The 21,773-nt window shown below is 40.8% G+C and overlaps 2 protein-coding genes across 7 annotated transcripts in view; one reads left to right on the top strand and one right to left on the bottom strand.

Annotated features, from left to right (window-relative positions):
* zfta (zinc finger translocation associated) overlaps positions 1 to 12,251 on the bottom strand; it is a 19,032-nt gene extending 6,781 nt beyond the window's left edge. The window contains exons 1-5 of one of the 3 annotated variants that reach the window (XM_081599756.1): positions 7,544 to 9,877; positions 3,684 to 3,728; positions 3,225 to 3,599; positions 1,659 to 2,009; positions 806 to 1,264 (exon numbers count right to left, since the gene is read on the bottom strand). In XM_081599756.1, the coding sequence (XP_081455882.1) occupies positions 806 to 1,264; positions 1,659 to 2,009; positions 3,225 to 3,599; positions 3,684 to 3,728; positions 7,544 to 7,667 (1,354 nt within the window). In that variant the 5' untranslated portion in view covers positions 7,668 to 9,877. Of the gene's footprint in view, positions 1 to 805; positions 1,265 to 1,658; positions 2,010 to 3,224; positions 3,729 to 7,543; positions 9,878 to 12,165 lie in introns of those variants that run through there. The other 2 variants (XM_081599757.1, XM_081599755.1) reach the window with 2 other exon arrangements.
* On the top strand, positions 11,986 to 21,773 carry LOC103480115 (uncharacterized). 4 transcript variants are annotated; one of them, XM_017310554.2, is made up of 8 exons: positions 12,224 to 12,337; positions 14,344 to 15,791; positions 15,863 to 17,646; positions 18,302 to 18,976; positions 19,379 to 19,428; positions 19,505 to 19,566; positions 19,645 to 19,977; positions 20,784 to 21,773. In XM_017310554.2, exons 2-8 carry the CDS (start codon positions 15,734 to 15,736, stop codon positions 20,798 to 20,800), a joined length of 2,979 nt encoding a protein of 992 aa, XP_017166043.2. In that variant the 5' UTR covers positions 12,224 to 12,337; positions 14,344 to 15,733; the 3' UTR covers positions 20,801 to 21,773. The 4 variants fall into 4 exon arrangements, with proteins under 4 accessions (XP_008433159.2, XP_017166043.2, XP_008433157.2 ...); XM_008434937.3 differs by lacking the exon at positions 12,224 to 12,337 and adding an exon at positions 11,986 to 12,135 and having other exon boundaries at positions 14,344 to 17,646; XM_008434935.3 differs by having other exon boundaries at positions 14,344 to 17,646.

Here is a 21,773-nt window from a genome sequence, read left to right as displayed (position 1 = left end):
ATATCACTATATTGCAGACTTTGGTCACAGCGTTGTCCCATAAATGCGACACCTCAGTCAAAACCTCCACACAGTAATTCAGCGCATGAGTGACTTTTTTTCCATCAGATGCAACATGTGTCTCAGTACAGCTAACTTTGCTAGCACAGATCTTACCTTTCTTTAAGCTTTCCTTCCAAGTGACGCTAAAAGTTGGACGAAGTCCCACCGTCTGTGAAAGCGAAGCGCTGCTGATTTTACATGTCGCCATATCAATTTATGCAGCGCTATTATATTATAGACAAACATCTCCTCCCGCTCAGAGGAAACCACTGCGCATGTCTGGAGCTCCGCGTGCGAGTAAAGGTGGAGCCGATGGATGACAAGAGACACTAAGTCACGTTATTGCTCGGATTTTACGGCGCCACCTTAAGTCCCTGAACTTCACATTTTAACGGGCAAAAAAGGCAACGCGACTTGGATGTAACGAGTAACGCGACAGTTTTGTAGAAATGTAGTGAAGTAGAAAGTACAGATACTTACTGTAAAATGTAGTGGAGTAAAAGTAGAAAGTATCCATTATTAAATCTACTTAAGTAAAGTACAGATACACGAAAACTGTACTTAAGTACAGTAACGAAGTACTTGTACTTCGTTACTTCTGGTTCACCTGGCAAAGAGCAGACAGACACACAGCACTCAGGTTCTACCCAGAACCTGAGTGTACAATAACGAAGTACTTGTACTTCGTTACTTCCCACCACTGGTAATGATCAGGATTTAGTGACTGCTGAATAAAGCACAACAATGTGGAAATGTTCCTCACCATCTGGTATTTGCATTCCATCAGCAGACGAATCTTTGGTCCAGGCAGCAGCCATTGCTTCTCTTTCTTGTCGGCTCAGCGTCGTAGTCTCAGGGTGGCATTCCTGAATGTGGCGACGGAAGCTGCTCACCTTGCTTTCATGCAAGACCTGAGAACACACCATGCAAAAAGTGCCCTGGTCTTGGGGCCCATAGGCTACTAGATAGTCGAGGCGAAGTCGCCAGGGGTCACCCCCTCTCAGGCGCCTCTTCCTGGACTGCCGGAGAGGCTGGGATGGCAGGCGTGGGGCCCCGACCCCTCCATCCTCACCGATCAGACGAATGTCCTGAGTTAAAGTGCTGTCACCCTCTGGGAACATGTCAGCGTTGATTGGAACCGTCTTAAGGTCTTCTGTGAAAATGTCCGCCCCCTTTGCTTTGGTGTTGGGTGTAGGTTCTGGCTTGACCGAGTCTGGTTCACCTGGCAAAGAGCAGACAGACACACAGCACTCAGGTTCTACCCAGAATAATGCACCACTTAAAGGCTCTCCAAAGGTTCAAGCACTTTTACCAACATTAACGCAACAAACCTTTGAATCATCATCTCTACAACATTTTCTAGGACACAGCAGAGGCTAGCTGTTACCATGGTGATGTTGATCAGGATATGAAGTGATTAGGGGGTGATAAGAAAGCAAATCATAAGATTAATCATCCGTACCTTAGTAATCATTTATTGCAAACGTGAATCTAACATAGAGTGAAATGTTCTTATGTCTTATGTTTGAGGCTGTGATGTAAAACACTTTGAACTGCCTTGTTGCTGAAATGTGCCATGCAAATAAACTTGACTCAACAGTGGCTGATGTTCTCACCGTGGGTCTGGGCCCAGGCCTGTAGGATGCAGTGCTTCTCCTCTGAGCTGTACACCAGCGAGTTGGGGTGGGTTTCCAGCACATGGCTCTTTATGTGATCCAAGTGGAGTGAGGGGAGTACTGCTCCACACACCATGCAGAGCAGGCGGCCGGCCTCAGCCTCATACTCCATCAGGAACTCCTGGCGGAACCAAGCGTGCAGAGAGTCATTCAGGTAGCGCTCCAAGGTCCGCGCCGACGGGCCGGGGAGCTCGTGCTCCTCCTCTTGGGGTTGGAGGCTCTCGTCCTCTACGGTCCGTGGAGTCAAAGCGGGGGGCTGCAGTTCCTGCAGTGGAACCGGATCTGGAGTTTCTGGGTATATTGTATTTTGGAACATCCAGACAAAACAAACATAAAAAACATCTGTTTAGAACACGACCTGAGAAACAGAAGCAGATCAGGATCTTTTATTTAAGAAAGCAGTTATCAGAGGATTGTAGCTTACAGACAGCCCGGTCCATTGTTAGGCTTGATGAGTTCAGATACTGAAGTGTAAAGCAGGTAATGTGCTGCTTGGGGATGTTAAACTGGTACCTTTGCTCTCCAACAGTTATCTTAACTCAAGCAGTAAGTCAGATAGCAGATTGCTGGGTTCTGCTGTTCCTAACAGAATAGCTTGTAAAGAATATTACAAACTATTCCTTATGGGAGTTTAACAGCCCAGTCGCCTGCTGGAGGCTCAGACTGTAAAGATAATTTCTTATGTTAGTGTGAGTCTCCCCACAGAGCTGCTGGTTCAGTTGGAGCAGCAGAACTCTAACAGAACCACAACAAGACTTTTCTGACATTGGGTCTCTTCAAAGAGTTAAAATGTTTCATGTTTGCTTTAATTCATGCTTGCCAACTTCTCATTAGCACATGTATATATCTTGGTCCTTTTCTGCCAGCTATAATTGAACAGAAAAACAAATTGTTTTGTCATGTTTTAACAAGAAACTTTGATGAATTGGATCACACTTTTCTGTAATCGCACAATTACGAACAAGAAGGAAAAAGACATGTGGTTTTAAATTAATTAAATGAAATTAATGTTAATTTAAATGTTTGGGTTTTTTTTAGATAAAAAAATGTGATGTATGTGGGAAAAGGTGTTTATTTTCAGTCTACCTGAGTCAGTACTTGGATAGCTCTGGATAACTCCAGAAATACAAAGAATTATCACAATCATTCCTTGTAGCTCTGGCTTTCTTCTTCACTTAGTTACCTAATCGGCAATTTCTGAAGTCAACTTGTTGCACTAAATTCTATATAGAGGCATCAGAGTAGAGAAGAACAAATACAAATTTACCCTACACTTTATAGAAGAATATTTGGAAAATGGTTAGAAATCATAATCATATCGTACAGTCTGTATATCTGGCTTTTGTAATCCCAATTATCTTGCACAGTGTCCCATACACTGATGGGGTACAGTCCCCAAAACATCACAAAGTCACACCACTGTCCTCTCCACCTCTTGCCACCCCAAGTCAGAACATAATGCACATTCCCAATGAATATGAGATCTAAAAAACTCACTCTACTCACCACCTATATGCTGACCAAAGTGCATAGAATCCTCTTCTCCCTGGAGCGAGGGTCCAGCAGCAGACCTCTGACCTGCCCCCAGACTCAGATGGCTCTCCCATCCAGAGCGGATCACCTCCTTGTCTGCAGCACTCCACAGTAGAGAGTCCGGGTGCTTCTGCCTGATGTGTCTCTTGATGGTACTGAGCTTCAGGGTGGCGAGCGTGCTGCCACACACCATGCAGATCATTCCGTGCCTTTGGGGATCAAAGTCCATCAAGTACTCGCTGCGCCAGTATTCGTGGTAGTAGCGGCGGTGATCGCGGCCAGGAATCCTGCTCAGGCCTGGACGTGACGCTCTCTGGACCCTGGGTTTGCGTCCCGAAGGCCCGGGCGCTGGAGAGAGGAGGAGTGGTTGGTCGGGTCCCTCTGTGATGCTCCAGTAGCTGGTGGCAGGTGATCTTACAGGTGTGACCATACCTGTCTCAGAGTCCTCTCCACCATGGCCATTGGCAAGATTGTCTTCTTCAGAGAGCAAGACAATACACAGATCAGCCACACTGGTAAACAGTAAATTAGATCTAAGCTGAACACACAGCTTGTCCTTTAACTCCAGCTCAACTCCAGAGTTGAGCTTTGATTCATACTCAATCTGCCAACACAAATTCCAAATTATTACAGTACAGTGGCTAGATATGCAATATCACTCCAGTTAGATTACTTCACTTCAACACTAATAGTCCTGACATTTGCATTAAATGCACTTCCCAGAAAGGACATGGCCACATACAAAGTAGCCTCACGTATTAGTTTGTTGGAAGGCTGTGTTGACTGTGATTAGTTCAATGATTGGTAAGGAGGTTCCTTTAAATTCTAAAATGTGCATCTTAAATATGTATCCTAAAGACCTTGTTATCTCAAACAATTCAAAATCCCTACTTAGTGATTGTTTTTTGGAAGCTAAATGCTGTGTTGTATTCTCATGGAAGGAAGAGACATTATCTGGAATTTCACAGCGGATGAAATAAATAACTTTTTACATTGCCCTTGAGAAGATCAGCTATTTTACTAATAAAAAGCTTAACAGATTTTGGGAGATCTGGACTGTCTTTTACTCATCGCTAGGCCAAAATGATATCCAACTTGACGTGGGAAGAAAACTTGTCATGAGGTCATGTGGCTGTCTAGAAGAAGAATATGTGTTTATGGTGATTGGTCTGCTGGTGGGTCTGCTTTTTGTTTTTTTGTTTTGCCCCTACCGTCTGTGTGTGTTTGCTTTTTTTCGTCTGGGGTTATTTTTATGTATTTATGAGTGTGCATGTCCATGTGCTCTTGTGAATATTAATAAAGAGATGCTGAAAAAAAGAAAGCAAAGAAAAAGGTCAGGAGGGAAACCCAGACATCCATCCTGTTCAGATGCCCCAGCCACCTCAAGTGAGTCCTTTGGATTTAATTGTTCTACAATATTAAATGGATGCTTGTTTTGTATGTTGCTTTATGTTTTCATAACTACGTTAGAATAATATTTTTAAAATGACTGACTTAATGACCCTGACCTAAATTTTATTTGACAACTTGTGACTGAACTAAAATTTCATTCTTGATTTTTAAAATATGTTCAGTTAAAAATAAGACATTTTTAATTTATTGGCAAGGTTATATGAAGCAACTGACTATCAACACTGTCATATTTGTTATCAAATACAAATAACATTCTTATCATTATACATATTTGTAAATATCAAAGCAGCAATATTGCCTTTCGTTTGTTTCTGTTACTACTTTGATACAATTACTCATGTTTATTAACAGAATCTCATAAAAAATGTCGGGGCAAATTATGTGACTGTTCGATTTGGTAACTCCAGAGGGCGCTGTTAAGCTTCACCTAAATACTGCTCCACCACATTGAAAGGAAATGGTTGTGGTGGATTAATGATGTGCTAAATCGTAACAAAAAAATTCAAAAGTGAAAAGGTCAAAATTATTAGCCCTCATTCATTTAATGGTTGATAGTGTGGCCTCTCTGCCTTACAGTTGACAACAGCTTCTGTCTGTAGTTCTTCATAAGGTTGACATGTCTGTCTCTTGAGGTATGGCAAATCACTGTAGACCACACATCTGCATTATGTGGTCTTCTAGCACATAATGCAGAAGACCACATAATGGTCTTTGGTCCCATTGAGAATCTTTGGCACCTGCCAAAGATTCTCAATGGGACTGATATTTGCTATCTCTGAGGGCCACTCCATGACCCAGATCTAAACGAGACAGATTTCTTTAAATTATTCTTCAAAATGACAAGATAATACTCTTTTTTATGATCCTATGAACACAAACAAGGTTCCCAGTGGCTGAAGCAGCAAAACTGTCCCACAACATCATGTTCCCATCACTATGTTTAACAGTGGAAGGTGTATTTTTAGGGTTGAAGGTCTCTATGTGTCTTCTCCAATCAAAAGCAACATCCTTGCGCCCAAAGATCTCAAGATCAGTCTCATCAGACTAAAGAACAGACTTCTAAAAGAAATCCCCATGTTTCAAATGCACATGAGCAAACTCTAGTCAGGTACTGATGTCATTGTTTCAGTAACTCAGTTTTTCTTGGATGATAACCTTGAAGTCTTCCATGATGAAGAGCTTTCACAACTATCTTCCTTAACACTCCAATAGAATCTCCAATAGAATCCAGCTAAGCAGCAATGACTTGGCAGAGATCGAGGGATGAATGTTGACATCTGATTAATTTTTTTAAATGTTGCGCTTACAGCCACACTCATGTCTGTCTTAGTGCTTTGCAATGTTATGACCATATTGCTGTTCTTCTTGTTAAACTTTATTTTACCCGGATAAAAAACCCCAGGTAAAATAAAGATTAAAAACCTCTTTTTAAAGGATGACCTGGCCAAGAGACAGCAACAAATACAAAAGAGAAAAATAGGCAGCTAAAAGAAAATATGAAGGAATTGGCTTGGAACTGGTCTTGCTAATCAGAGTAGATTATGTAAAGATTCAAAGCTGACTGAATCAGCTTTGTGATGTGAAAGTTAATTGGATGTTCAGTTGTAGTTTTAAAGCTATTTGAATGGTCAGACTTGTCTTGAAAGTAAAGAAAGCAATGGAGGTCTACATGTCGGCCTTGTCATTTGTCAGTTTTCTTGTTAAATTCAGTATAGTGTACATCTTAATAAAATAACCTAATCAAACGAAGAGATTTTGTCTTATAGAAGCAATGCAAGTATGAACAGTTTTCATTATGGTCATTTCCATGGACACATTAAGGTGAGTGATAATAATTCTGACCTTAACAGTATAGTTACATAATACCACTTAAACTACATTTTGGCAATAAGTTGCAAAGACATAATTATTTTATAATAGTTCTGGGTCCACTCTGGTTTCTCTTTTTCCTGCAGAGTAAAAGTCTCAATGGGTAAAAAGAGGATTCCACTCAGTTACATAGAAACATCCACATAATGGCTCATTTTAATTCCACTTTAAAATGTGTTCAATACATTTCAGGCCTGATCAAAAGTGAGCACACAGATTCAACTTTTACAGTTAGATACTAGAGATCAGAATCTGGGTATAATGATGGACTTTCCTAAACTTTCCAAGACACACTGACACAAGACAATTTCAAAGTAAGCCTTTTATCATCCAGTTCTGAAGTCCTAACATTGACTTGATGTAGCTCAGAGAATTGACCTTAATGTACTTTAGCTAGTTTATAAATCACTCAATGGTTTAGCACCAAAGTAGATTAAAGATCTGTTGTTCCTGTTGTTGTTTGATTTTCTGGTTCAAGTCTGCTCTATATCTGCATAACCTGAATCAAACTAGGAGAAGCAGAATTCATTTTTATCCTCCACCATTCTGGAACAAACTAGCAGAAAACTACAAAACTGCTGAAACACGGTGTTTCTATAATTCAAAGCTAAAAACCCATTTATTTAAAAGTGCTTTTGGTTAATATTAACTGGAGCATCATTAATTTTACTCTGTATTTCACCTTTTCATAGCTTCTCTTTATTGTGCAAATGTTTGTTGCTCGTTTGCCGTTTTATGTCTTCATCATGTCTTTAAATGTGCTATACAAATAAACTTGTCTTGCCTTACAGTCGCTATCCTCTAGATGGCAGCAGTGAGTCGCCTCAGCTTGTGTGCTGTTGAGCCTTTGTTTATAGGAGCCACAGAGACAGAGGGGCCATGCCGCTCCACGGCTTTGTCCCTGACACGGATTAACTGTCTGACTGACAATGGCTGTGTCACTGACAACCACGCACACCCACTCAGCTGTGGCCCTAAAAGAAAAAAGAAAAACACATTTTGTCGTTTACCTCCCAAGTCGCTCCCCTCCTGCGTCGTTTCCTCCTCTCCGCTTATTATTAATGAGAGCAACTCAGACTGTTCGGAAGAGCGGAGGTCCACTGGCTCGCTCTCCCCCGTCTCTTTCTCTTCCATCACTGGCCTTGCTGTTGATGTAGTTGTAGCTCGTGTACTACCTCCCTCCTCAGCGGGTCGAAGCGGCGGAGCGGGACATGTCACTCACACATGAACAACATGTCACAGCAGGAACATGTTCCGCCGCGCGGCACCGTTCGACACGCATCTGGCTGGCGCTCATCGTTCTGGAGCCCGTGTTCTCCAGGGTTTCTCCCACGCGCCCCGCACGGGAGCCAAGTTAACTTTTCATAGAATCACTCAATCCGCCGGCGAAAACACTTTGTAGTGCTCAAGCAAGACTCGTCTCAGCTTAGGCCTCCAGTAATGTATTTTAAGGTTCTTGCTTGTCTTCTGGGTGGGGAGCCGGACTAGGGGCCCCTGGGGCTCCTTAAGGGGCTCCTGGGTAAATTTAAAGAGACAGTAACAGCGTCGACGACGCACACCCACCCCGGAGGGGGGGCAGAGCGAGCAGCAGGCGCTAATGCTGATAAGCTGCTAATACAACGGCTGTTGTTCTATCATAAACACGCGATGGCAGAGACGCTTTAGCTCATGTTCAAACACAAGGCGGTTCCATGTCACCAGGGCCCCTGGGTCCCAGGTCACAAAATGTTTTAAATGGGGACTTATGTAGTTTGACTGTTATAATTAGCCTTATTTTCCTAGTTCAGTTCGATTTAATTTATGCAGTGCAAGACAAACAGATTCCTTTTGTATTCAGTTATATAGCAATTCATAATAAAAGCATGCCAATTGATGCCAGTACATTCAATATAGACATTTGCATTTAACCACAGTCCAGTTCTATTGTAAATATAATACAGTACAATTGGTAAAAGTTATCTTGGTAAGGAAGTCCAGCTAATAGAATACAGATTAATGACTTTGTTTCTCCTCCTTTGCAAGAATATGGCAACCGAGGACAGATGATTGCATTTGATAGGTATACTTTGCAGGAGTCTCTTAACTGAGAAAGCATGTGGTGAAAGTGGAAAGGAACAACAGACTGGGGCTTGAGAGAACAGAAAGCAGACTCAAAGGAGAACTGGTCTACGGGTCATTTTAAGCATGTAGTTTAGCTATGGTTGTTTCATTATTTTCTCAACTGATTATTTAGCTTGATAAAAAAAATTAACATGGTGGGAAAATCCCTAAATTCTCTGTTATAAAGGGTCCAGATAATGAGCACCAATACCAATTTAAAAAACAAAATTTTCCACATTTTGCCTACATGTGCTTTTTGAAAGTACTGGTTTGGTAAAAATTATTAGGACAAACCCTTAGTCTTTTTGTCTCAGTGTGACCACAAAACATATAGATACATGTTTTACATCCAAACACGTTCACATATAGATATTCAGTACCACAATGATTCATGCCTCTGGCAGGTTTGCTAAATATATTTTCACTTAAACCAGAAGTTTGTCTCAGAAGAGAAATGATATAGACAATTTTCAAAACATCACAATATATATATTAATATTTACATTTTACTTAAAAGATGCCATATTAAAAAATTATGCATACCTTTCTAATTCATACTCTTCCTATAACTGATGATGAGCGTTGTCCTATGTTGTCTCTGTTATTTTGACAATTAGTGATTTGAATTTTTATTTTGTACCTACATGCTACCTTTTTTTCACTGCTTTCATTTCTACCAACTGCATTGTGTCAGCAGTGGTGCTGTTGCCTTGCAACAAGAAGGTCCTGGGTTCGATTCCCAACCCGGGGTCTTTCTGCACGGAGTTTGCATGTTCTCCCTGTGCATGGTGGGTTCTCTCCGGGTACTCCGGCTTCCTCCCACAGTCCAAAAACATGACTGTTAGGTTAATTGGTCTCTCTAAGTTCTCCCTAGGTGTGTGCGTGCTTGTGTGCGTGTGTGTGTGCATGGTTGTTTGTCCTGTCTTTCTCTGTGTTACCCTGCGGCAGACTGGCGACCTGTCCAGGGTGACCCCGCCTCTTGTTCGCTAGAGATAGGCACCAGCACCTCTCCTGACCCCACTAGGAACAAAGGTGTTAGAAAATGGATGGATGGATGTCAAGGCAGATTTATTTATATAGCACTATTTGCACAAAGGAAACTAAAGGAACAGAAATAACATACTGGGCATCTGGAAAGTACTCACAGTGCTTTTCCAGTGCATTTTTGTCTTATTCCAATCTCTATTAAATTAATTTCTTTACTCAAATTCTATAACCCATATAACAATATGACATTTTTTGAGTGTTGTGCAATATATATATATATATAATAAATTGCATGTCTTGGTTACACATTTAGAAAATACACATTAAATATGAAGTACCACATAAAAATAGAGATGTTAAAATGCTGGTTTAACAAAACATTTGACGTAACAGAAATCAAATTATAAAAAACTGGTCATCAATTGATGATATTTTACAGGAATATACAGTAAAATATTACTGTAAACAACAGTAACCTTTTCAGCCCTAATTTAAAGGAGACAACAGTTTCTGTACTTCTAAGGCTGTCAAGGGATATAGCAACTAAATGTTTTCTCGTCTTGTTATGTCAGACAACCTGACCGTTGTGACGTAAACATTTGAAAACAATTGGATATGTATCCAGTTTAATACCACATATGTGATTGTTTTCCTAGTCTTTCCCAGCCAGCATTCCTAGATGGGTCCCATATGGGATAAATGTGGGCAAGAATATGGGTCCCACATGGTTTTTCCACGGTTTCCATGGTGGATATAAAAATCCAGATAGACCTATGTAGGGCCACCATGGAAACCGCAGACAAAACCATGTGGGACCCATATTCTCGCCCACATTTATCAGTGCAATAATAATGTATTGCGATCTCTAGAAGATCACATTCTTCAACCGTTTATACCACATCCTAGCATCAATAATTTAGGTTCTAATCCCTTTTTGATATTCTTCATGAAATCTGATAACATCATGATTATTCCCTCCAGTAGAAGTAATAAAATTGCTTCATATTGAACATGTTTATGGAGGGTTAAAGGGACAAAATAAATCAATACATCATCATATCTTTAATTAAATGCCCCATATGGCACTTTTAATTATGTCCCACATGTTTAATTAACCATTTTATTGAACATACATATTCAATTAAATAGTTAATTTATTTAACAGACATTACATAAAATATATTAGATAATTAAAATACAAACTTATATAACAGCCAATGCAAATAATTAATTAATCGAGGGGTGGTGCTAAAACGGACTTGTTGAGCTCCACTAGTTTAACCTCATTTTTTTGAAAATGATGTTAGCTCTTGTAATGCAGAATTCTCATTAGCTTTTGTGTGAGCTGGTGGGAGAGATTTTACAATCAGCAGACATGGAAGCAGGAGATTGTCATTCAAACTACTTAGCAGATAAAGTCAAAGAATTTCAATTCAAGAAACTCCTCCACCTTGATTTTCAAGAACCAGGCTAAGCTGGAGCAAAGAAGAGTTCAACAGATCAGTTTAAGTCACGCCTCTCTACATTGACTGGCCATACCACAGATAAAATTATTTCATGAACAGGAACCAAGAAATTATCATTCTCTGCCATTATCTGCATTGGCTGTTATGTATTTTAGTGCTTTAATGGCATTTAATAAATTAATTAAATTATTAAAATGTTTAATTAAGCATTTATTTATTTCATGCTCCTTTTAATTAATTATCTATTCATTTATTTAATTTTGTCCCCAGTATAACTCTTCATAGATTAATTTTGTGCAGGCATGAAGGGAACCCTCTCAACTACAAAACTACGTAAACAGGCAAAGCAACCAGCAGCCATTAGCAAGTCCCCTGGTGTTATAGGGTCTAATGTCTCAAATTCAGGTTTCCGAGATTCAGTTAAGACTAAAAACATTTCGTGAATATATTTAGGTTTAAACTAAGCTTTTAATTTGCCGACACATTTCTTGGCTTTATTTCGTCCAGTCGCTGGAAATTATATTAACGTTTTATTTATTTATCTATACTTAAATCGGTTGATGTTTGACTTCTCTCAAGATAGACCGATATGGCTAGTGACGCTCAGCAGAAACCGTTAAGAAATCAATGGATCGTTTTTTATCCCTTTCACCAAGATCATGTTGACTTTTGGCAGCTTGACATACAATCTGTGTTTTTAATGGCCCCAGAAGATTACTATACAGTTATTGTTAAAAAGATCAATATTTAGTTGCTAGGCGAGTTGATAAACCCGCTATTTATGGTTGTTTTAATTTGTAAAACAAAACAAAACAAAACAAAACACAAAAACTGGTTTAAAATGCAATAAGATAAGCGGTTCCTCTCCGCACGCGCACACAAACACGCGGTGGAGCGAGCATCCAGGTTCCACATCCTGGTACTTTGAGCGTTGTCAAGGCTGCTCCAGGCTGAACACGGCTGGCGGACAGTAACTGCGGTGGCCTGGCCCTATTCTGTCCAAACAGCGGTCGTATAAAGTGTCCCGGAAAGTTAGGTGTAGCTGGAAGGTAACAGACATGCATGTTTCAGTTCCTTACTGTTGTAATCTTGCTGCTTTTCCTTGTTAGCCTGCTCCTTTTCCCTCCATGTTTAGACGCAGCACACACAGACTGGCGCCCCCTCCGTTAGGACAACAGGCGGAAGATGTTGTCCATTGTGCCGCTGAGGGAGACAGGGATCCGGGCATGCTTTACGTAAAAATGTAGCCATGTATGTCACTAAGGGTTGGTATATTCTCCTTCACTGAGGTTATGTTTAGTAACGTGGCCGCGCCTCAAACCAAACAATTACAAGTAAGGGATAAAGACGGTCTACGACGGGACTAATTTGTGATTGAAAAGGGACATGTTTAAAGGGACAGAGACTGTTTCCTTCCTGGTTACAGTAGCTAACACGTTTTCACACACTCGAATGCTTGGCATTAAACGGAAGAAAACATCTCGAAGCTCCTGTAAAAATGCGTCATGTATACTTTACAAACAAATGTTAACCACAAATGATTTTGGAACAGATAGGTTATTTTAGTCATCTCCATTGTCTCGTTATTTGGACAAAGCCTTCTTATTGCGGTTTAAATAAATTAATAATATTATAGGAATAAAATAAGAAAAAAGTATGTATTGTCTGTGTGAACTCAGAATGTTATTTATGTTGGACTGTTCCATACACAGCCGTAATTCCTGATCCTGACCCTCAGGGGCCACTGTCCTGTAGGTTTGAGATCTGTCCCTCCTCCAACACACCAGTCTTGAACAATTGTTTAGCATGCCATTAAGTTCAGGTGTGTTGAGGCAGCAAAAACATTTAAAACGTATAAGAGTAAGAACAGGGACCAATTCTTTAGAGCAGAATATAAAATCTGTCCTGTGTAACTAGACTTTTGTCTCTAAAGTAGGTATCAGTAAAGTGATCATTTAAAGCAAATACCAAATAGAAATCACTTTTTGCTTTTATTGAAAGCTTTAAACATCAGTGTTTCTGTCTAATGTGAGAAAAATATTCTTAAAGAAACCCATCAGAACCAAATGTGCCATCCTGTTTAGATGTTTTTAAGATGCATCTCCACCCATGCTTCACTTATCAGAGCCAGTGTCAGTGGTCTTTAGTTGACCTTTTTGGCCTTTGACACTCTGTTGGTACAATGTTTTCTTGCTCTCCCTTAAAATATTGATTTAGATTGGTGAAGTCTGTTGAAATGTATGTGATGTTTAATTTCAGTCAGGTTAATCTCGACTTTGTTTCAATGCAGCAGTGTGTGGTTTTTGTATCTGTAACCATAGATTTATTGTTCTATTTACAATCATGGAACAAGTTAGTGGTCAATGACTGATTCTGTGACTACACAAGTCCAACACCATGCAAGACAGTTGGAACAAGTCTTTTCTGCCGATACACTGTTGCAGTGTAAAATGTTTTCCTCTACTGCGTAATCCTTCTTATAATAATTAATGGACCTTAATTATTTTTAAAGGGTTTTACAACCTCTCTAGGCTTGGTGAGCAAAAGAAACTACTGTTTTTGTAAGATTATTGCATTTTAAATAACATTTGTTCCAAAACCTCCAGATAACCAAAAATCCAGACTTGTTGCTTTTTTACAATGCTCACATTTGCTGAACAGCAGGTAATCAATTCTCTGTATAAGCAACACCTGGCTGCTAAATATCCTCCTAATTAATAACAAAACTGCTGGATAAGCTTTGTCTTATTTATGATTATCTTTATGTAGCTCCTGCATATCGGTTTGCTGTATTGTTCTATAATCTGTCCTGTGTAACTAGTTTTATATCAGTATTAAGAATTTTTAAGGTCCAGGGACAAGCAGGTGTGTCAACTTGTTGTGATAGGTTCAAACTTTAAAACTCGCATTGCTACTTTTTAAATCAGAAGCTGCGGGCTTTGTTTGTAAATGTAATGTTGCAGAAATACTGTTGGTACTAATTCCTCTGCAGTCCAATGTTATCTGAACAATGGCTTTACAATGGATCTTACTGACATTGATAAGTAGAATAACTTTCTTGCTGGTATTGGATTTCACAGGCTTGTCTAATATTTTCTGTTAGAAAAACATTCGTTACACACTTTGTTTAGACAGTTATCATCCTCATCCAGGAAAATACAATTCAAAAGGATATACATGTTTGATGCTCAATAAATGTCAAATATTTGTGAGGTTTAATGCTAAAATGCATCTAAAGCTTGTGTTATTTCCCCCAGGTACTGCTGCATGCCAGTGCAATGCCATCTGCTCAGCAGCATCTCCTGGGAGAACAGTATGGAATTAACCACCCTGAGTCTCTACTGAGGAACTCAACTGATTTACTGTGACAAAGATAAATCTTGCTGTTAGATGAGAACTAATGGGCTATCCAAGCTAACGATAGCATGCCATCTCAGAAAGGTAAAGGTTGTCCAGCATCCCATCGCTACCGGCCAGCCTCCGAATATGATGATGCCACTCTAGCCCAAAAGAGAGAATATTGGAGAAACAAGAAAAGGGAGCAAAGGGCCCGAATGTCTGAACAGAGAAAAAAGTCAACACAAGACAGCAGTGAGGAAAAGCTCTCATACATGTATGTCTCTGCAGGGGTCAATACCAATTTGTCAGACCCCTTGGCTGCCTTATCCTCTCCTTTGCTAAGTAATGATGTCTCCTATAGTTCTTTATCAAAGAGTCAAAGGACAATTGAACACAGTTCTACAAAGGCCCCTAAAAAACAGGAGCGGCATAAGGCAATGACAGTTAGCAAGGTCCTGCGTAACTTGCAGCCAACTTCGTGCTCCATTTTGGCTACAGCAGCTGAGGGTGGTTCGGTCACAGTGAAACGTCCAACAACCAAAAGTCTTAGGAATCTGGTTACCTCATCCAAAAGCAGTGGAACCGAATTGAACACCAGTTCATCAGTGCCTCCAGTTAGAGTAACCCCTTTTACCAGCAGCAGCTCCACAAAAACAGAACCCAAGCCATGTGCATCTATGCAGGACTCATCAGTCCCAAACACACCATCAGAGGCACAAGTGGCATTGAATGGGCTCCAGGTGTTACCTTGTGTAACAACAGATACAATCCATGCAGCTTTATGTGGCCCTGCTTTTAATAAAACAGAGGGCCAAAGAACACACACAACACCTCAAAGTGGATTAAAGAGTGCCTTGGTCACTATAAAAAGGGCTACATGTTTTGGCATTACACCAGCTCCCATGGAGTCGGAGGAGGAGAGAGCAGCCAAGCGAAGAGAGCACTGGAGAATCAAAAAACGAGAGCAGAGAGCAAAGCTGGCAGCTAAGACCACTGAAGTCAGAGAGAGGCCACAAAACAGAGATGGGCTACCGGCACAGAAAACAATACTTGTGGCCAACTCAACTCTGACCTCTCAGTCGTTTCTGAGAGGCACAAACCAGAAGCGGAATCCAGTTCGGGTTAAAGTGCCATATACAACAGTCAAATTGGAGACTGATAACCTGCAAAGTGGGTTAGCTGTCCCTGACCTGCAAACAGAGCAGATAAAGGTACAGAATCCACATGAGCATAAGATGGAACAGACAGTCGTAACGTTTAATACAACCGCAGTAAGGAAGCCAGCAGAATCACAAAAAAAACTAACTTATGTACATCATTCTAACATTACCGAAGAGACTTCATCATGTAAAACACTTCGACAAAGGTACATTGAAACACAGAAGAATTTCCTGAATCAGAGAAATCTAAGAAATAAACCTTTCTTGACATTTGCAGGGTTTCGTACCAGAGCAATTCCCACAATGGACACTAATGACACACCAGAGCAAATACTAGCCAAGCGGAGAGAGTACTGGCGGAATAAGAAGCGTGAACAGCGAGCTAACCTGTCACTGGAGAAGAAGATTCGACTAAAGGAGAAGGACTCTTTGACACGCCGGGTAAAGCGTTACCAACAAATCCTTGAAGAAATGAGAAAGGCAAGAGCCTTGGCGCATTCAACTGAAAAGACTCCTACACTTGCATCTGAGGCCATTGGGGGGTTTATCAAAGAGGATGGGACTCTGACAATTAACATACCTCAGAGTGCAAAATATCAAAGTATAGTTGGAGACAAGGAAAAGCTCCATGACATTTCTAAGAAGATGCAGCCAACGTCACAAAATGACATGAACTGGAGAAGTGTTTCCCCATGTAGGGTAAATCGGCGTTCACCTCTGTCTTGCTCATCTCAGGGTAAAGCTGCTTTTTCTTTTGTGCAGACAGTCAACAAAACTTCTAAATTAATTGCTGTCAAACCACAATCTCACCTTGACATAACAACTAGTTCCAGTTCAAAGCCAAGCAAAAGTGTTCAGCAGCTCACACTAACTCATCTCCAGTCCCCTCAAAACGCAGCCTCGGTCGCAGGGTCAAAGTTTGGTGGCTGTGTCATGAAAATGAGCATCTCAAGCCGTACGCCATCACTTCCACTGCTATCTGTGGGTCCAAAGCTGTCAGAAGAGGAGAGGATGGCGAAGAAGAGGGAATACTGGAGAACAAAGAAACGTGAGCAGCGAGCAGCTCGTGCTTCTCGCCTGAAACACAGTATTTTCCAAGCAAGGACCAGTGCAGGGTTACTGAGGAGGAGGGCGCATACACACGAATTAAACACCGCGCAGCCGAGCACCAATCTTACCATCGGTGCGGAAAAAGAACAACATTTTCCAAACAACTCTGTGAGTGCTGTACCACATACAAATGAAATAAAACAGGAGGGTGAGTCTGTGCCAGCAGCTGACCTAAATTCTCTACCAGATCAAGCCATCTGTCCAGACAAACCCCCGACCGCCCCACCTGCACCTCCAGAGCTGGAGCCCGAGACGTCTCTTAATTCAGACAGCCAAGCCACCACTCTGCTGGCTGTAGCCTCTATGAAGAAACTGCTGGAGGAATCCCTCAGCTCAGTTTCTGAGAACCAAATTGAACAGGCTGGCGTGGCAATAGAAACAACCGAAGATGCTTTAGAGCAGGACATAAAGCCTGTTTTATCACAGCTTCATTGTGAAAAGAATGACAAGGATTTATTACCTGCTTGTTTGACATCCCAAATTAAAAGCTTGCTGTCGGATAGCGATGTGCTGGAAGGAAAAGACTTGCCAAATCCCCAGCTCAGTGACGCAGTTCCATCTCTTTTGGCCTCAGGTGAGGTGGTGCACTCCGCCTGCACTCAGTCATCCCAGACGACTTCAGCACCATTCATCTCCACATCCTCGTCATGTGGAACTCAGAGATCTTACAGCAGCAATTGGGCCCATCAAAGTTGCTGGTCTGAAGAGCTACCGAAGCTCCATCACATCACAACTACATCACTGGATCCACCACAGCAGCATCACCTTGATCAGCATGATCAGCAGAGTCGCAACGATTCTGTTCCACCTGCAGAAAGGTTCTGCAGCAGTATGACAAGGACGAGCAGCTCAAACAGCCTTCAGAAGAGGGAATACTGGAAGCTGATGAAGAGGCAGCAGAGGGCGAGGTTAAAGGCCAGGCAGAAGGAGATTCTTTCAAAGAATACCCAGGTGAGCCAACAGTCAACTTCTTGACCTGGATGTTGATTAGTGTCACAATGCAAAATGTTCTGTAAGAGATGGTGGTCGATACTTCCACTGACCAAGCTGACCTACCAGATGTTGAAAAATTTAAATTTACTGACAGAACTTCAATGTTTTTTGTTGGCTTTTTATGTGGCAGGTCAACACAATGTAGTAACTGTGAAGTAGATGGAAAATGATATGATGATACAGATGTGAAGAGTAAGGTATATTTAAAATACAAATATTCTTCAATATTGTAAAAAAAAAAAAAAAAAAAAGAAGTATTTGTCCCACCAAGAGTTTTCAGAGATAAAAGAAACCATTGTGTGTTTTATATCTAAGACAGGGTTTCAATTTTGGTTCTCCAGCAAATGTAAAGGGCCATAATTTAACAAAGAACAAACATTATTTCCATTTTTCCATTTGCATTTGAGCTGGCTAGAAGTATCTTAGCATAATAACATGAAAACAGTTGATTTCTGAAGTTGGCTCAGTTCCAGCCTTGTAGGCAGGAGCATCTACTCCCACTGAAACCTGAATCATTACCTCATGCTAGTGTTAGGCTCTCTGAAAACTATATCTGCACTGCATGTTCCTCTTGCTGAATATCCTTCTGTTTCTGTTATTTTCTATCTTTCAGGCTGCAGGACTTGATATTAATGTTAGTGGATGTGTAAATCCATCAAAGCCATCCACCCAGTCCTGTTCGTCTGTCACATCAGTACCTGCCGTGAGCAGCGTCCCTGACATCCTGGTTGGTTCCTTATGTAAAGCTGAACAGTCACCTGACACACACTGTGTTAAACCCCCCATAATCAGCAGAGAGGGAAACGTGAACGATGGACCTTCATCACATCTGACTGACTTTCTTAGAGTTTCTTCACCTCACTGTCAAAAGTGGACACCCAGAGCCACAGAAACTGAGACAACCTCTTCTCTTCCTACTCTGAAGCCCCCAGACAACCCTCTGACAAGCATCCTCCTGCAACCCATTGAACTTCCTGATAGACATCAAAATCCCATCCTTAGTCCTATAAAAATCTCCTGTGCTGAACTTCAAAGTCCCATAAATAAGATGGAGGTTTCTGCCCAGGCAGCATCAATATGCATCATGATGCCTCCAAAGCCCATCCCTGGGGAGTCTGAGGAGGACTTTCTGAGGAGAAAGCGAGAGTACTGGAGGTTAAAAAAGAAGGAGCAAAGAGCAAAGAAGGCATTTCAGTACAGGGGGTGCACCTCAAGGAGAGCCTGCGGCGGCGGCAGCAGCTCTGATCTGCCTGGTCAGGATCTACAGACGCTGACGACGGCTGTAGAGGTAAGTCCAAAACTAAACAGTGTAGATAGTCAGGCTAGATCCTTATATGGATCCTTTCAATCTTTCCTGATTTGATCACATTTCCAAATATTTTTGCAATGGATTCAATTAATCAGTTTTTTTGTTTTTTTTTTCTTTAGTTTTTTGTGCCAAATTTGACTATAAAAAGTAGTCAAATCTTTTACAGATTTATGTAAAATGAAACATAAAAACAAATGTTCTTGTGAAAGATCTTATGAACTTGCTGCTAATTTTTACTCTCCTGTTTCATTTTTGAAGGTAGGTTGCCATCATCCTAATCATAATTAGCGTTGTTAGTCTCACAAAGCATTTTGAGAAAATAGCAACTGGGACTTATGCCATGGTGTCTTCCTGTTTTGTTTTTCCATGTACTTCCTGTAGGATTCCAGTCAGTGGGTAAACTCCTCTGATGCATCAGAAAATCTAATGAGGTGGGAATTTATGTAGCTTCTGTTTTTAGCCTCGCCACCATCAGCTCTACCTAATATAATCATCTTGTTTCGTCAGCATCCCAGTGGATCCTGACCCACCACCCTTCATGTACACCAACTGTCCAGCTCAGGTAGAAGGTAAATGATCATCTGTCACTCTTTGCTCACTAATCTGTTCAGCATGGCACAAAACAAAATTGTCTCTGTTTGTTTCAGGTGAGGCGGATATTTTGTTTGCTGATCATGCTGATGGTGATGATGATCATGATGACGAGGAGGAGGATTCTATGTCAGAGGAGGTCTGGAGAAACCGCTACCTCATGGACTATGATCCACTCAACCAGCTGCTGGTGTGCATGGTCTGTGGTGAGCTGCAGTACTCCCACAGCCTGGAGGGAGTTCGGGCCCACATCGACGAGGCACACCCCCTCACCCTGAGGCTGGAACCCAAGGAGAAACGGAGGATCCTGGAGGCCTGGGATGAGCAGGTGTCGCAGCGGGAGCGCTTCTTCAGCAGCCAGCTGCAGCAGCACTGTGGTGCTGCAGAAGGTACCCTGAGCCTGCTAACATGTTCTACCCGGCTAACAGCAAACACTATAAACTTCATGTTCACTCAGTCATAAAGTCTTGGATAGCAGCAATTCAGGCTTCCTGTGCCAGAGATGAACACAATGCTTGGCAATTCTACAAAAGATCTAATAAGTCCCATAAAATTCCTATTTTTATTTTTATTTGTGTTGTTAAATGTGTGCTTTTGAAAAAGGTGATCCAAAACGGCTTGAAAGAACAAAAACAGTGTTTGGACATAAGACAGCTGTTGCTGCTGGTAACAGGTTTTGTTACCTGTTCAGGTCAGAATATATTCATGCGTAATAGTTGAACGTTATTTTCAAAGTAGACGCTCATAATTTAATCTTTACTAGTCACAAAGAGCATTTCAGTTCACCTGAATGCCTTCATCCTTTTCCACAGTGACCATGTCAAATACCTAAGACAGCTGTTTCTATGACAAATTCAGCTCAGCTACAAGGCAACAGTTTACAACAAAACCATCCAACTCATTTTGTGTGCAGTACGGCCACATGATTAATCTGTGAGATAAAGGGTTCTGGTCGGGTTCTGGGGGATCAAATTCTGCTTCCACTCACTGACATGTAACCCAACCTTTAACCCAGAACATGCATCGGTGTTGAAACTTTTTCACATCCTCTACCTGACTGATTCCCCTCTTGGGACTCAGTATTTACTATAAATAGCTCAAGTTCTATTTTTTATTTGTTTTGTATTTTTCAGTTTAATCAAAGTCTTGTTGATGATATTTTGACTGTTTTATGCTTTCTGACTTGTTTTAACAGAAACCTACAGGAACTGATGTGTAAAGGAGATTGCTGCAGAGCTGACTGGAAACCAAGTCCAAAAGAGAACATCATCTTTCTATTTCTTCTCTCAGTTCTGTTTTCCATTTCTTTTTATTTAATTAAACAAAGTCATTTTAAAAGAAAATGCTTGGTTAGTTTGTGGGTTTCGAAAAAGTGGTACAAAGCTTTTTTGGATTAAAACTGGGCCAGATTATATATTCCTTGATTATATTTGAGAATAAAAGACCAACAGATTTACTGGGCTTGATTTGTTCCCACAGTTAAAACCTATTGAATAATTCAGTTCTGGACACATTCCAGTCTTTGTGTTGTTTTTTTTCCTCTGGATCCAGGTTCAGTTCGTGGCCGTCTCACGTTGTGTAACTGCTTTTTAAAAGTGTCCGTACCATGCTGCTCTTTGAAGCCCTTTACTGTGTATCCTCTTGTTTATTATTTCAGGCAGCTTTTTCTTCTGACTTCATCACCTGTGTGAGAATCTTTCTGCAGTACCTTCAGGGTTTTTTTTCTCTTCTATGTAAATAAGGTAGCTGTGAAAGGCCAAATTTTTTAATGCTGTTTATTATTATTTTTAACATTATTTATTATTTGTTGATCTTTCTTAAACATAGTTGTTAGCTGAAGATGCATTATTCATTCATACATTTTCATGTAGAGTAGGACAGTCTCTCATTTGTAAGTATTGAATAAAGATTTTTCTGCATGAGTAGTAAATGAAGCATCGCAGCTAAATATCAGAATGCATTCCCGATTTTTGGTTTTTATCTCCTCTTTAGTATGAAGCTTAACATCCTGAATGAACTTTCTGTTTTAAGCACAAAGTGAGAAAACCGAAGCACAGATGTATCAGTGAGGCTCTGGACTTTACCTTGTTTTTTTCACATTCGAATGTAACTTGACATGTTTACCTGTTTGAGAAGAATCTTTAAATGCCTTTTCCAGTAATAAATCATTTCTACATTTTGGTTA

This window comes from Poecilia reticulata, chromosome 18 (assembly GCF_904066995.2).
Source record: "Poecilia reticulata chromosome 18, P_reticulata-male-v2, whole genome shotgun sequence".
NCBI classification, from domain to species: Eukaryota; Metazoa; Chordata; class Actinopteri; order Cyprinodontiformes; family Poeciliidae; genus Poecilia; species Poecilia reticulata.
The sequence above is the reverse complement of the archived record's forward strand: the minus strand, read 5'-3'. Positions and strand labels throughout refer to the sequence as shown.